Source organism: Pseudorasbora parva, chromosome 19, assembly GCF_024679245.1.
Source record: "Pseudorasbora parva isolate DD20220531a chromosome 19, ASM2467924v1, whole genome shotgun sequence".
NCBI lineage: Eukaryota > Metazoa > Chordata > Actinopteri > Cypriniformes > Gobionidae > Pseudorasbora > Pseudorasbora parva.
In genome coordinates, this window is record NC_090190.1 from 38541994 (window position 1) to 38558186 (window position 16193).

The window sequence follows — 16193 nt, forward strand, 5'->3', positions numbered from 1 at the left end:
GTTATTAATGAAATATGATCCCAAAACAGCGCCACACTCAGGTGACTGTATGTACCGACAGATCATACATAAGAACTAATTGTTTTTAAAAAGTGCTCTATAATTAAATTTTGATTTGATCATACTGGACGTGTCATTGCTCCAGTTATCTGGGAAAATCGTGAATTACACCTGTGGCAAGCAGTGAGGCGAGGGACCGTGAGAGCGGGCCGGTGGCGAGTGATAAGCGCCAGCTACGCGACACACCAGTCTCGTCTCACCACAGCAGAGTGATGGAGTATAAAAGGAGGAGCAAAGACAGTGGAAGACGAGAGAGGACCAGGCCTGGACTTTATGTTGAGTTTTGTTTATGGTTTTTTATGTGTGTGCGGGCAGTCGTCTGTGAGGGGCTGCCCGCGTTACTTTCGTTTTGTTTATTTAATTAAAGTTGTTGAATGTTCTCCAGTTCCTTCCTTCCAATCTACGAACTTTATTACAACACCATATCCTGATGGTGGCGGTGTTCTGGATCATATTTCCATAATAACATGGTAACAGGTATGGTAACTACGCCGATTCGTTGGACATTTTGAACGACAGAGCTACGTTAACAGTTACCGTACCTGGTCAGGGGCGGACGGGATATATATAAGCTCTTGCTGGCTTGCTTGCATGCAGACATGGCAGAAAGTGATGAGATGATGAGTGAGGACATAACATTCAGTCAAAGTGAGACCCCTAGTGGCTGGCTATTATACAGGTCACCATAAGTCTGCATCATAAGTCCTGCTCAAATAAAGTTTCTCCAAACGTGTTTACTATTTTAGGTAGTTATTATCACAATGACCCATGTCCAAGACTCAGTTTTCTGGCATGAGATGGGTTTTATTAGTTACTTATTTGACATGATGCTAAAAACCAGTGTTTCCCAAACTTTTTTCAGCTATGGCACCCTTTGAAAATGTTTTACATTTTGTGGCACCGCCTCGCATACATTACGCTAGGGCTGTAACGGTACAGATTGCTCATGGTTCAGATTGTATCACGGTTTTAGTACTGTTCGGTATTTGCTATATGTTCAGGGAAAAAAGGACTACTGTCAAATAAAAATAAAAATGAGAAGAACAAATAACTTAAATACATGCAGCAGCACAAATTAATACTATTGAGCAACGATACTAACAAAATAAACAATGCTTTTCAGGTTTTTCAGGTAGGTCTAACATTAGTTTTACGGTAGAAATGGATGTGGGCGGAGCTTAGGTGATGCAATGACAATGGACAGTGGATAAATGGCTATCCACCTGTCACTCAAAGTAGCCACACCCTTGATTATGTAGAACTTTAAGTCTTTATACAACGTAAACGAATGAGTTATAAAAAAAAATTCACCCCCCTCACAGTTGTCATGAAGGTGAAAATTAGCCGTATAGACCAAAATCCTAATTTGTACCAGGCTGTAAACCTGTTTTTTTCTGCTGTAAAGTTGAGAATTTTAACATGGGGCTCAATGAGATAAATATTTAGTTTCAATCAAAACATTTAGATTTAACATTTAATATTTAGATTTAACTATTTAAAATATCTCTAAGTTGGCAAATATTGTTGTAAATGTGCTAAAAAGTTCATACCAGTTTTTAAACATTGTTTGAAGCTAAATATAACAATGTTGCTGTTATTTTCAGCATGAGCTGCTTTACAAACGGCGCCCCTTTAACCATTCATTTAATCTTAAATGGTTTTTCACTCACATGCACAAACATGAGATGGGGGTGGCATGGTTCTGATCTATCCATGTGCATTTTAAAGTTATATATATATATATATATATATATATATATATATATATATATATATATATATATATATATATATATATATATATATATATATATATATATATATATATAAAATATTATATATAAATTAATAATATTAAATTGTTTTCAAAACTCTGTTAATGTGCAGTAGATTAGGCAGTAGTAATGTGCCTCTCTCCTCTCCTCTTTCTTTTCTTCATCTCGGATCCCCTTCTAAATCTGAGCTTTATTGGCTAAGTTTTTCATTATCGTCCGCGTCAGTGAAGAAAGTAAACATAGGGTCAACTGATATTTAGCCTATATTTTATTAAGCATTTTCTTAGACAAGTTAATTCACTGAAGGCTACAAACGCTAGATAAATACATTAATTATCTTATGCCTAATCTGATGAAATTGGCTTCTTATTATTGTAGTATACTATCCTAATGTATGAATGGCTGTGACTGGTATCACGTGCGTTCCTTCATGCTATTCCGTTATGTGGTTTGCAACAAAGATATGTACAAAATACAATAGCTTTAGCTACACAATATCACTTAGTTAAATATTAGGCTGCTAGACATCTTTACATATAGCCTAGGCTATAAATAATATTTCTTATAGCTGTATTGAGTGACACAGCGTTGTCTTAAAGATGCACAATAAGGTGCAAACAGAATAGTGACATTAAAATAAGTAATAGCCTACAGTAAGTTTAGTATCACACCGAATGCTATTGTGGTGGAGGTGTGATGAGTCGTGCATCTGCAGTAGCTAGAACGTAACAATAATACAGATACACTTTCAAGCAAACAACTCACATTCAACCGTTTAACATTAGTTCAATTCATTGCTTAATGCACACATTACTCCACAAATTATAGCGATCACGAAAGGTCTTCAACACATTCAATCTGGACCAATATGAACTGTCTAACACAGGCTATACTACACCCCATCAGTCAGTTGGCTCTATACTGCCACCTGTTGGCACAGTTGTGCAACTTGGAGAAAAGTAAGTCGTGATAATGAGCAAACAGAATGGGGGCATGATATGCTGTTATTAGCATATAATAACAGATATGTTATTATATGCTACAATAAAAAATATGATTATTATCTGTCAAAATAAAAATAAAAACTCTGCAGCATATTTAGAATTTTATAACTGCAGAATATTTGAAATTAGGCATATCTGAATATAAAAGAGCACCCTGCCCACATACATTGGAGCAAATTGACGAAAAATAGTCTCATTTTACAGAAACATTTTACATTTTAACACAGTGATGGAATATTGCATATATTCTGTTGTATTTATTCAAAATGTTATGATAAACACATCTAAAAAGTCATCTTTTGATATATCTTTTTAATTATTATTTTTATTTAAAATCTTTTAATTTTGAATCTGTTTGGTCCATGTCCCTTCAGACTATAGGTGACAGTAAACAGGGGAAAATAATCTTCTTGATATCTCCTTCTAAAAAACCTATTGAGATTAATCTGTCCAAACTATTTAACTAACTCAGCAATAACTCCTATTCATCTGCAGTGATTGAATCCAACCGCTTTAAAAAGAGATCAGACATGGGGGGGGGGGGGAGGGGGGGGGAAAGAAGGTTTTTGGGCAGGGCAGTCACACTCTTTCTGTGAGATCTTCAGTTTTATTGCTTTATTACAGGTCATTGAATCTCAGCGTTTGGCCCGTGGGACAAATTCCTGGTGCTTTCACACTTGGTTTGATTGTCTGGACTGAACTCGAGTTTGATTGCTCCCCCTCATTCCAACACTAATAGTACTGGACCCACTTAGGTGGCCTTAACTACTATGTACTAACATTTTAATTAATAATTTGACACAATACACTTATTGTGTACATACATGTTTTTACATTGTACTTACATTTTAAAAATACCTGCATGTAATTACGCCTGTAATTAATTTCTGTAGTTACATTTGTAAATACACAGTTGGCACTTCCCTCACACATAACCCTTAAACTGACCCACACCACCACACCTGTCCCTAACTCTACCCTTAAACTGACCCACACCGCCACACCTGTCCCTAACTTTACCCTTAAACTGACCCACACCACCACACCTGTCCCTAACTCTACCCTTAAACTGACCCACACCACCACACCTGTCCCTAACTCTACCCTTAAACTGACCCACACCACCACACCTGTCCCTAACTCTACCCTTAAACTGACTCACACCACCACACCTGTCCCTAACTCTACCCTTAAACTGACCCACACCGCCACACCTGTCCCTAACTTTACCCTTAAACTGACCCACACCACCACACCTGTCCCTAACTCTACCCTTAAACTGACCCACACCACCACACCTGTCCCTAACTCTACCCTTAAACTGACCCATATCACCACACCTGTCCCTAACTTAACCCTTAAACTGACCCACACCACCACACCTGTCCCTAACTCTACCCTTAAACTGACCCACACCACCACACCTGTCCCTAACTTTACCCTTAAACTGACCCACACCACCACACCTGTCCCTAACTCTACCCTTAAACTGACCCATATCACCACACCTGACCCTAACTCTACCCTTAAACTGACCCACACCACCACACCTGTCCCTAACTTTACCCTTAAACTGACCCACACCACCACACCTGTCCCTAACTTTACCCTTAAACTGACCCATATCACCACACCTGTCCCTAACTTAACCCTTAAACTGACCCACACCACCACACCTGTCCCTAACTCTACCCTTAAACTGACCCATATCACCACACCTGTCCCTAACTTAACCCTTAAACTGACCCACACCACCACACCTGTCCCTAACTCTACCCTTAAACTGACCCACACCACCACACCTGTCCCTAACTCTACCCGTATCCCACCTCAATATCAGCAAAAGTGCTTTGCAATACAATTTGAACACAGTAAGTACATTGTACTTAAGGCTACCTAATAGGGCCATAGTACTCTTGTCCTCTTGTTTCCTACTTGCACATCCCCTCTTTCTACCTTCTAATCCTTCTTCAACATTCTTTTTTCTTCTAAATAGTGCTGAATAATCATGAGATTAAAAGGCATTTGTGCACAAATATAAAATCTTTATCTGCTGTGTTGGAGTTAACGCATTACAGAAGTAATACATTACAGTAACTTATTACTTTTTGCTGTAACGCAGTAGTGTTACTAATGAATTTTCAGTAATATTTAACTCAGTAGCCTACATTTAGCCTACCCCCCTCCCACACACACACACACACACACACACCCACCCACCCCCCAAAAAAGGAAAAGAAAAAGTGAAAAAAACAGCGATACATTAACGAATGAAAAATGCAAGTTATTACCTGTTCGTTGTCATTCAATGGCCGCGTGTGGTGTCCAAGTTAGTAACTAAAGACTAAATGACAGCTTCTATATTTGTATAGCGATTTACTTCATTCATCTCTCTCTTGCTGGTGAAAATTTGTATATTGTGTGACATAGTCCAGTGAAGGTGTGTTTAGTGCGGATTTTACAGAAGTGCCGCAGGCATGATTTCAGCCTCTGCTCGCGCTGGCCAGTGGAAAAGTGGCTAAAGAAGGTTTAAAGGCTCTGTCGTTTCAAAGAATAGCACAACGGCAAGCGTGTCGAAGGACGGACGAGAGACGAGGCACGCGCTGCTGAGCCAAACTAAAGTATAAACAACACTTGGGTGAAGATGACAGAATAAGACTACTGCACACCGTGACACCGTCGTTTAGATTTTTTATAGTAATAAAGTAATTTAGTTCAGTTAGACAACAGACCGTTCAAATAAAAACTGAAGGTGTCTGCTTAGCATGATCCGAACGAGTGTCGCAGCAGGAGTCAAATCTTGAGCTGAGATGATCGCGGAAGATTTGGCGCCGATTAAAGGGAGTTTGTCATTGTGTTGTGTTTCATTAAGAATAATAGGCTAATTCTAAACCGAAACTAAAATCTGTTTGGCCGCACAGAGCCCAGAATCCGTTATTACCGGTGTTGTCACATCACACCTTGATTAACCGGTGGGAAAATTTCCACAACGTCCCTACTGTACATTCGCGAGCTGGATGTGCATTGCTTAGAGTTTATCAGAGATAAGGACAAGAACGTAGGCTAGTCAAATGCAACCTTTGTCTAAAACTGAAAGAACTATCGATGTCGCAACAATAAGAAAAGAACAAATGCTCATATTGTCAAAACTTAGAGTTTACACACAGTTCTGTTGTGTCTATGAACAGACCTAAGCTATTCCCAGATATTGCCTGATAATCTTTACCTCCACAATACTTATAGCAGAATTGGATCGTTTGTGATTCTGTCTGTCATGATTTCTTGCAGCTTTCACTTTGCTGTCACTTTTTTCCCTCTATTGTTAGCCTGGATAGCCCACAGTGGATGTAAAATGCTCTCTGGTAGCCTACATTTAAGAATGTTAAGAGCTACTTCTGTAGTTATTTTGGTGAAAGTAACTCAAAAGTAATACAGGAGTAATGTAACGCATTACAATTCTGAGACAGCAATATTGTAATGTAAATAATTACTTTTTAATAGCAATAATAAGTAATCCATAATATATTACAGTTTGGAAGTAACTTGCACAACACTGTTCATCTGTTGCTGATGCAGTAAATCATTAAAGGGGGGGTGAAATGCTGTTTCATGCATACTGATCTTTTTACACTGTTAAAGACTTGGAATCCCATACTAAACATAGACAAAGTTTCAAAAGTTAAGGTGGACGTTTGATGGGAGTATTTCTTTGTCAAAAATACTACTTCCGGTTAGTCATAAGTTTCGGCAAGTTTTTTGCGATCATGCGTCCCCTTGACGTTGATGGGGGCGGAATTTCCTTGTATGGGCCTTACGGACAATTCTACCGGAAGAGCGTGAGAGAGAGAGAGAGAGGGAGAGAGAGAGAGAGAGAGGGAGAGAGCGAAAGTAACAGGCTATGCCCATCAAAGCGCTGGCTTGTAGGATGCTGGACAGGTGATGTGCACAATTACAATGTCACCAAAAAAGTGCGTTTTTGGTTGCCAGACCAAGACAGTCCTGCACAGATTCCCCAAAAACCCCCGCGTTAAGGCAACAGTGGATGGAATTTGCTTTTCCGGATCAGCAACTGAGTTGCGCGAATGTTTATGTCTGTTCGCTGCATTTCGGTGCCGACTGTTTCATAAACAAGGCCCAGCTCGACGCCGGATTTTCCCGATCGCCTAATGCTGAATGATGGAGCAGTCCCAACGATAAAGGTCCCAACGTTAGAACTGCAGGCGGTGAGTGAGACTGCTTCAAATGTCTGTGTTTTTGCCTATGCTCATCAAGTAGCCCAAACATGATCACGTATAGTTAATTGATCAATGGAGCATGCGATGTGTAGTGCGTGTACATTTGTTTAGCTGGCCACTATATGTGTAACTTTATGTTTGTGTATTGTAAAAGCACTCCAAACAACAATACACAAAGAGTGGGGAAATATGTTGAACTAAATAAGCGCGCTTCTTCATTCAAATGCGCTACTATTCCGTGTCTTTCTATGTAAACACTAACTTAGCCTGCCGTGCAAAACCAGTCCGCTTACTAACGTTACAATTGTCTACACAAACCACATGTAAACACACACACACACGTGCACAACTGCACTTCCCACATGTACACCTTCAAAGACAAAAATACGACGATATAATTCAAGTATAAATATGTAAATAACACAAGCCGCTAAGCATATTATATAGTTAGTGTATAACTTGTACCACATAGAGACGTCCTGCTCTAGTCGTTTTTGCTGCTGCTCCTGTTCAACTGCAGCCTCTGGGTCTGATTCCGGATCATAGATGTATGGCTGTATCTGATTAAAAGCCATATTTTTATTTTGAATAAAGTTTTTTTCCCGCTGTTAGGGATGACACAGCTTTACGACGCACTCGACTCAACACAATAGCAGCGGCGCGCACACGTCATTATTTAGCTCCGCTCATACGGCACGCCCCCACCCGCTCGGCTTTTTTCGGAAAGACTCGGAACAGCGCATCTTTCTTATATAATTATAAAAAAAATAAAGACTTTTCGGAGATATGCAGGATGCAATGCTACTCTATAGGTACTCAAGATTGACATGACACTGACTGAAACTGAGTGTTTCACCCCCCTTTAATAAATGGTTTAGTTCTTCATAAGTCACACATTAACTCATGATTATGAGTGCATTAGTCAAGCATGAATTAATGCATATTAGTGCACCCGTGTTACCGATACTTTTCTTGATTTGTTTAAGCTTATCTATTCACAAGATTTCAGCTAGCATGACCATTTGACTTTTTATGTGTTGCAGCAAAGCAAATAAACGAATATAACTGGACATTTTTCCTCAGAATCTTTTCATTTACAGGCCACATGTTGATAGTTAGACAAAGTCAGTTTTCCAAATTAATGAAGTTAAATTAAACTAATAAAAATAATGTTATTTTATAAAGAAAAATGTTGCAGAATTAAATCTTTTTTCAAATGAAGTTGTTGGTCTTGGGTCATTCTTTTGCAGCTCCCCTATTGTCTGAAACGCACACACGCTCATCATTGTGTGCTAAATCTTATAATATGCCAGACAATCTAAAATATGCTGAACATCTAATTAATGAGGGACGTTACCGTGTGAATGCCTGGCTTATCTGAGTGGGCCTCAAGTACCACTTTTTATAAGCATTTTTTTTTTTTTTAAACTGTTTCTTTAGGGCTAACATATTATTTTACTGATTATTTTTCTCCCTGCCTTTTGGTAAAAAAGTGTCTTTAAAAAGAAAAAAAGTGGTAGAAGTGCAGATATAAAATAGTGCTACCAGATCATGATGGGAAATAAAAGCAAAGCCAAAGCACTACAGAGGCTAGTATCATTTTGCAAGCATTATGAAAGCATTTATTAGCTTTGCATGACAAAGTGATCAAAGCAATAACAGGGTCAGAGTTACAAACTGAAATCTGTTACCATTGTATCATTCCATCTTTACATTCAGGGCTTTATTGAAGGACCAAAGGCATAATCAGGACCAAACTGATGCTGGACATTAATTTAATTAAAGCACCACCATGATTCTTATTTGTTGTCTTCAGTATTTGGGCTCAGGTCTTTAAAAATTCAGAACACTCATTGTTGAACAACACTATGGCTCCTGAACCATATTTATTCTGCAGAAACTCAGACTTTAAATTCTCCAGGGTCTTTGCATTGATTTGGTTTGTATTACTATCTTTGTTTTCAGCCCGGTGAGTTTGGGACACCCACGTAGTACCATTATAGCAACAGAACGCTGTCCACATGTTTGAGGGAATGTTAACTTTATGTTTCAAGAAGTTGGCAGTGCTCGGCACAGCTCCTGTCAGTACATAAGCCAACATTTTATTAGGGTCGTCTCTGTCACGGCAGTGAGAATCCATGATACTTCTAACCTCTTCCTCCATCCTGACCCAGCTGCCATTATTAAAGTTCTTGTACTGTGGGACAGTATTGGTCAGTGTGAATGTAGATTCAGCAGTGATATTGTCAGGAGCATGAGCGTTGGGAAATAAGTGACCGCGATTCAAAGCGCTCTGTGCCCAGTAGTCTTCTGAGGAAGCCTGATGGACACATGGCTCACGCATTTCACCACCTAAAGTTTCAAGCTATAGGACAGAAAGAAAAATATGGACAGAAGAAATCAGAAGCTAACTTATTATGTGCAGAAAATCAGATAAATAAAGCAATGACAACGTAAATTTCAGACACAGTAATACGGTTTCTCTCAAACACAGAAACAGTAAAAACATCACCTGCGGCTCAATCTTCCATGGTTTATGTGGTCTCCCCGTATAAGACCCAGTATATTTGTAAGCTGAGAAAACAGGGATCCTGTTTGTTGTGTCGTAGAGAGTCGCAAATCTGTAAGTAGTCTCATATTTCTGACAGATTAGTTTGTAGCGGTTATTATCCTGTGAGACTGAATTATTCAGAATGCCAGGAAACACTGGAGGCTGTTCATTAAAAAAAAACTCCCTGCAGTTCTGGAATGAATCTACAACTTCAGTCATGATGAACGGAAGACCGAACAGCAGCAGCAGCGAGACGACAAGCAGACGCATCTTCAGCTGCTGAACTGAATCACAAAACAAAAAATAAAGCTGAAGTGGTTGTAGAAACGTGAAGACGATCACCAAGGGTGTGCAGCTTCCAGAAAGAAATCCTCCATTTTATAGACAGGTTATCTATATTTTTTGTGGCTTTTCTGTCTCTGGTATAGGCATAAGTATAATGACCAAAGAAGGACCTTTATCATGTCGTTCAAGATAAGGTTTTAGTATTTTAATCGACCTCACAAAGTGGTGCATTCACATGATCATTCATCAATTTGAATTCAGTCACTGATATCAATGTCGAAAAGGCCAGGCCAATAAAAATTCACTCTCATATTAGCTTATGGAAATATATAGCTTATATTGTATAACTGCAGTTCAGTTATGTTCGTTAGCTTTTAATTTTAATAGATTTTTACAAACTACCTTACTGAAAGGTGAAAGACAAGCAAATCCTTGTCAATATTCAATTATAATAAAGCACCTGTCTTGCGCTCTGGAAGTAGAAATATAATTTCAGCATAGACTTTGCCATAAATATCCATTTCTAGTTTTTAACATTGACATTGCTTGTGTTTGTAAAGCTTGATAATAGGAAGACTGTAACAAGAGATGATACTTTAGTTTTACCAAAAAATTAATTAACCCTAAAAAAATACAATAATACAGTGAGGCAAAAAAGTATTTGGTCAGCCAACAATTGTGCTGTTCTCTCACTTAAAAAGAGGAGAGAGGCCTGTCATTTTCATTGTAGGTTCACTTCAACTATGAGAGAAAGAATGAGAAATCACATTGTCTGATTTTTAAAGGATTTATTAGCAAATTATGGTGGAAAATAAGTATTTGGTCACCTACATCTTTTACAGTGAAATGGCGACTCAGAGGCAAAACTTACGGACTGCAGATTTAATGACGAAATGAATGTGACTGGAAAAAAGTCACAAAATGCAAAACAATGCATTTTAAAATATTTTATTTTTTAGAAATGTTGTATCTAACCTAGGCTGTCGCTAACAATTATTTTGGCAATCTAGTAATCTTTTGATTATTTTGATAGTTAATTGAGTAATCAGATTTTTTTTTTGTTGTAATAAAAATAAGTGAACAATACATGGGCATATATGTTGCATGCGCTATGATAAAATTGGTTGGTGTGATTAATAAATTTACCACAGCAGTATGTGTGTGATACAGTTTTGCATATGTGTGAGACAGAGCCACTTGTGTGTGAAGCAAGTGCTGTTGTTTTTTGTATGTGGTGTTAATCTAGAGCTGCATGATTAATTTTGGAAAGTTTTAATTAAAGTAAAGTATACGCACATCTCTGAGATCAGAGCGGATCGACCGGGTTACAGTAAATGCTGCTCCATCTCTGCAGGCTTAAAAATGAGAATCTAATAATAAATCAAAAAAGCTATGAATTTGAGTCACTTATAAAACGTGATTTTGAGAAAGCAACATGTGCCAAACATTTCCAAACTTGTAATGACAAGAATTTACAAACCTGTTGTCCAACAAAAGATGACGTAGGCCTATTTCCATAACGTAAGATCCCTTTCAATGGAACTGGTGCTGCGTCAAAACCATAGCCTGACAAGCCAGACCCACATCATGTTTGGTCTGGAAACTCACCATTGACAGCTCAATCCGAGGGGCGGATAAACGCTTGTCTTTCAAACTCCCTCTGCACGCGATAGGATAGCGCTACACCAACCAGAGCAATGAAGGTGAAGCGGAGCTCGCTGATAGATTAAACATTCGCTGTATCCGGTCGGCTAAACTCCGAACACATCTTCCCTTTTTAAGAATGACTTCAGTGCCGTTCTTTGTTCTTTTCTCAGAGAAACGCTTAACTCCAAGTCTTCCAGAGTTGCGGTCAAAAATGAATCGAAAGACCGCCGTTCGCCAGTTTCTGTGTTTACTAGATGCACGCAAGCGCAAGTCTGGCGAGAGATGTCATAGACGGGAACTATAAAGCCCCTGTGAAAACAAACAGAGCCAGCTTCAGTGCCCTCAGTAAACGAGTGAAAGTTGGTGTTTTTGTCTGTCTTACAAGAAAGTTATGTAGGAATTTTCCACCTTTGTCAAAAAAAAAGAAAGAAAAACATAAAAGAAAAACTATTATGGCGAGTAAAGTGTAATTTAGTCCTGTGCTCAAAGCTGAATTTATCATCATTACTCCAGTCTTCAGTGTCCAATAGAAAGTTCAAAAGAACAGCATTTATCTTAAATAAAAAGCTTTTGACCAGTAGTGTATATACTGTATATTCATAACCGTGATCATTTTACCATAAGATCTCATGTGCGGTCCACAAACTTTGTTCATTTTCATAAAGTTAACAGAACATAACTGACTTACATTCATTACTATTTTCATAAGCTAATATGAGGGAGTGAATTTGTTTTAGCCTTGTCATGTGCACACACATCGATGACTGAACTTTAAAGAATGATTTACATATTCATGTAAATTAAACACTTCTTTCCCCTTGCCTTGAACATTTAACATGGATTCCTCAGTGACCTTAGGTCAGCCTCTGGATACAGATACTAAATGAGCAAGAATCTTGTTTGAATGTGAAGGTGGTATGACAGAATAACATTAACAGATTTCTGTTATAGTCGTTACCCCTGTTATTTCTTTGACATAATGCAAAACAAAACAAATGATTTTAAATTATTATTTTTCATGATTTCTAATTTCACCTCAAACTCTACTTGTCACAACCCTGAGCTGTGATGTCAAAGCCAGAAGGAAAGATATAAGTCCATCTTGCTTTTAAGTCTGCATGAAAATTTAGTGACTCTATTGTCACTCTATTGTTTCACTATATTACCCAATTACCCACCTATATTAGATTAATGTACCCCAAAAATACCAATTACCGAAACATGCAAAAAACTAGACTTAAAAAAAAAAAAAAAAAAAAAAAAACGTTTTGGCTGATTCATTAGCCTTTTTAACAAGTGTGGACTAGTACAACCTGAAACCAAATGCAAATAAACATGATCAATGCACCTGATAGCACTGACATAATGGCACGGGACCAAAATAAGAAGGGAGTGATATAATACTACTACATCTAATGGCCAGAAATTATTTTTGAAATATCAAAAGATAGAATGTGATATTTATATATGGCACCCCCCAGTGTTTAGCAAAGGAATGACACTTCAGAAGCTTTTGTGGTTGTGATGGAAAAGAACATTATATTGAATAACATTAAAAAAAGTCAATCAAATCTTATAATACTTATATTATTGTGTGTTGTCTAGCAGAGATGTCAAGTCATTTAAACTCCTGCATCAAGTGGGTTAAACTCCCGGGATATTGATCTGGTCAGTTTAGTAGGAGAGGGGGTTGGTAATCAGTTTCAGCTGCTTTAGTGTTAATGAAACTAACAAGAGGTGCACTAGATGGGCAAAAGTGGGTGCGTTTACATGCACGTTCTTAAGCCAATTATGCCTAATAAGCTGACAATAAACATGGTCATGTAAACACGGTAACCCGCTTTCTTGCAGTAATGTCAAACGGCGTAAGCATAAACTGGTCGGGACAGGTAGTTTTTTGCCTCTCACCCTGATTTCGCGCTGCATGTAAACGCATTAACCTGCTTCCTGTCGGCTTATTGAAGTTTACATGTGTGATAGGTGAAAAAACCTGCAAACGTAGAGCAGATTTAAACGCATCCATCCTAGCGTTTTACATGAAATAAGGACATATATAAGGACTGTTGTAAGACCTAGAAAATTGTAAAGATGTTTTTCTCATCTCATGCAGCATAAGTAGAAGAGGTTCAGTCAAAACGCTGCATCTGGAACTGATGAGGGATAATATTAGCCGTAAATCTCCTGCTGGACACGGTGCATGCTTTTAACATCACAACTGACGTAACATTTGAAAAACTCAAGAGTCAGATACGGACATTATTATTTTTGACATCACTACAAGGAAATAACCCGGTTTATTAATAAAGTCATTTAAGCGCGGTTTACTTGCGTTGTCAGTTTACTGGTTTGCATGTAAATGGGGAAAACTTATTATTTCAATAAGCTGATTTTTTTGAGTTATCAGCTTGGTGTGCATGTAAACGCACCCAGTGAGACTACCCCTAAACAGGAATGGTTTTACAGTTGGAGGCCACTGACATTTTTTTTTTTTCACCCTACTCATCTTTTCTGACTGTTTTTCACCAGGCTACCATCAGTGCCACTACTGGTAGCATGGAGCGATACCTGGACTCTACAGAGGTTGCACAGGCAATCCAACTCCTCCAGGATGGCACATCAATACGTGCCATTGCCAGAAGGTTTGCTGTGTCTCCCAGCACAGACTCACAAGCATGGAGGAGATTCCAGGAAGACAGACAGTTACTCTAGGAGAGCTGGACAGGGCTGCAGGAGTTACATAGACCATCAGGAGGACCAGTATCTGCTCCTTTGTGCGAGGAGAGACAGGATGAGTACAGTCAGAGCCCTACAAAAGGTCCTCCAGCAGGCAAATGGTGTGAATGTCTCTGACCAAACAATCAGAAACAGACTTCATGATGGTGGCCTGAAAGCCCGACGTCCTCTAGTGGACCCTGTGCTCACTGCCCGGCACCTTGGAGCTTGATTGGCATTTCCCATTGAAAAGCAGAATTGGCAGGTCCACCACTGGAGGCCTGTGCTTTTCACAGATGAGAGAAGGTTCACTCTGAGCACGTGACAGACGTGAAAGGGTCTGGATAAGCCGTGGAGAGCGTTATGCTGCCTGTAACATTGTTCAGCATGACTGGTTTGGTTGTGGATCTTTGATGGTCTGGGAAGGCATATCCATGGAGGGACGCACAGACCTCTACAGGCTAGACCAGTGGTTTCTCAAACCTGTCCTGGAGGACCATTAGCTCTGTACATTTTGTATGTCTCTCTATATCTGACACACCCACTTCAGGTCTTGCAGTCTCTACTAATGAGCTCCTGAGTTGAATCAGGTGTGTTAGATGAGGGAGTGAAAAATGTCATAGGCAAAAAAAAAAACAGTGCTAGAAATTCGATGGCTTTTAAAATTCAAAGTCTGACATAGATGCAAAATAAAATTCAGTGTTAAAAGTTCGATGTAAAAAAATTCTGTGCTAAAAATTAGAATTCAAAATCCAGTGGCACAGTTTTACTTACATATTTAGTATTTTTGCGCACAAAAACGAGTTCTCTTAGGCGAAAAAGAAGTGCTGTTACAATTACATTTTGTGTCAGAACACATGTCAGCACATTAATTAAATACAAATCTTACCTGGAGTCACAAAATAATGAGAGATGCAAGTTATAACTCTACGATGAAAGACAACTTGCCTGAAGAAAACTTTCAAAAAGCTTGTAGCAAAAAACGTTGCCAAAGTAATCCATATGAATCACATGGTTTCCTCCAAGTCCTCTGAAGAGACAAGATCGCTTGATATGATATACAGTTAAAATTTAGATTTATAATCGCATTCAAGCAGGACAGCATATGATAAACAGAATCTCTGAGGAAGTACGAGCTCATGAGAACCAATCAGAGTCGCTCAACGGCTCTGATCCAATCAGGTTTAATCATGTGTGGTTTGAATTTAAACACAGGTAAAAACAGGAATTTTCATTAAAGATTTATAATTTATGATGACTGTTCTCTATATAGATCGGTGCTTATGATGCATTTCAAATAATATGATGTTAAAATCCTTTAACATTTTCATTAAACATATAATGTAATGGATAATGTTAGAGTTCTCTGAAAGGGGACTCAAATGCAGGAATGAGTGATCAGGGGTTTATTAACAAGACATATATATATATATATATATATATATATATATATATATATATATATATATATATATATATATATATTTGGTATATTTTAAATGCTATATGTTTTTTTTTAAAATATCTTACTTTTAAAAACATTAAAATGATAAATGCATAGGCTACATATTTAATAACACTTATGGACTATGAACTCTTAGTCTTCTATTGATGCTATGTGATGCTGAGGCTATAGGAAAGAAGTTTGAAGGAATAATGGAGCCCAATTATGCTATAATGTATAGTGTGGAAAACTAAAACGTATTTGTTTACTCACCCTTTTTGAAAAGTTAGATTGTTGGCATTGTTAAATTGAATTAAGGAACAAATGTTTAACAACATTGTTTTTAGAGGGGGAGGGTGTTGCATGCTGAGAATATGTCAAATATATTTTTTTGTGTTTTTTAACTAGATGTGATTTTTAGTTTTGTAAAGGGACTAATTCAAAATTGCATCTTAGTTTTATTGTGTTAAATTAGATTGA

General features: G+C 38.0%; 1 protein-coding gene across 1 annotated transcript; it reads right to left on the bottom strand.

The window, feature by feature from the left end:
- Window positions 1-8670: 8670 nt before the first annotated feature.
- LOC137047940 (endonuclease domain-containing 1 protein-like) lies at window positions 8671-9933 on the bottom strand. The gene is made up of 2 exons (XM_067425878.1): window positions 9587-9933; window positions 8671-9439 (listed from the first exon to the last, which is right to left on the bottom strand). The coding sequence occupies exons 1-2, from the start codon at window positions 9893-9895 to the stop codon at window positions 8900-8902; spliced, it is 849 nt and encodes a 282-aa protein (XP_067281979.1). The 5' UTR covers window positions 9896-9933; the 3' UTR covers window positions 8671-8899.
- Between the last annotated feature and the right edge of the window lie 6260 nt (window positions 9934-16193).

Excerpts from the sequence above, each read along its gene's own strand:
- LOC137047940 (XM_067425878.1), bottom strand. The coding sequence starts at position 9,895 with ATGCGTCTGCTTGTCGTCTCGCTGCTGCTGCTGTTCGGTCTTCCGTTC. Across the intron at positions 9,440-9,586 it reads CATGGAAGATTGAGCCGCAG|CTTGAAACTTTAGGTGGTGA; the intron begins GTGATGTTTTTA and ends TCTGTCCTATAG.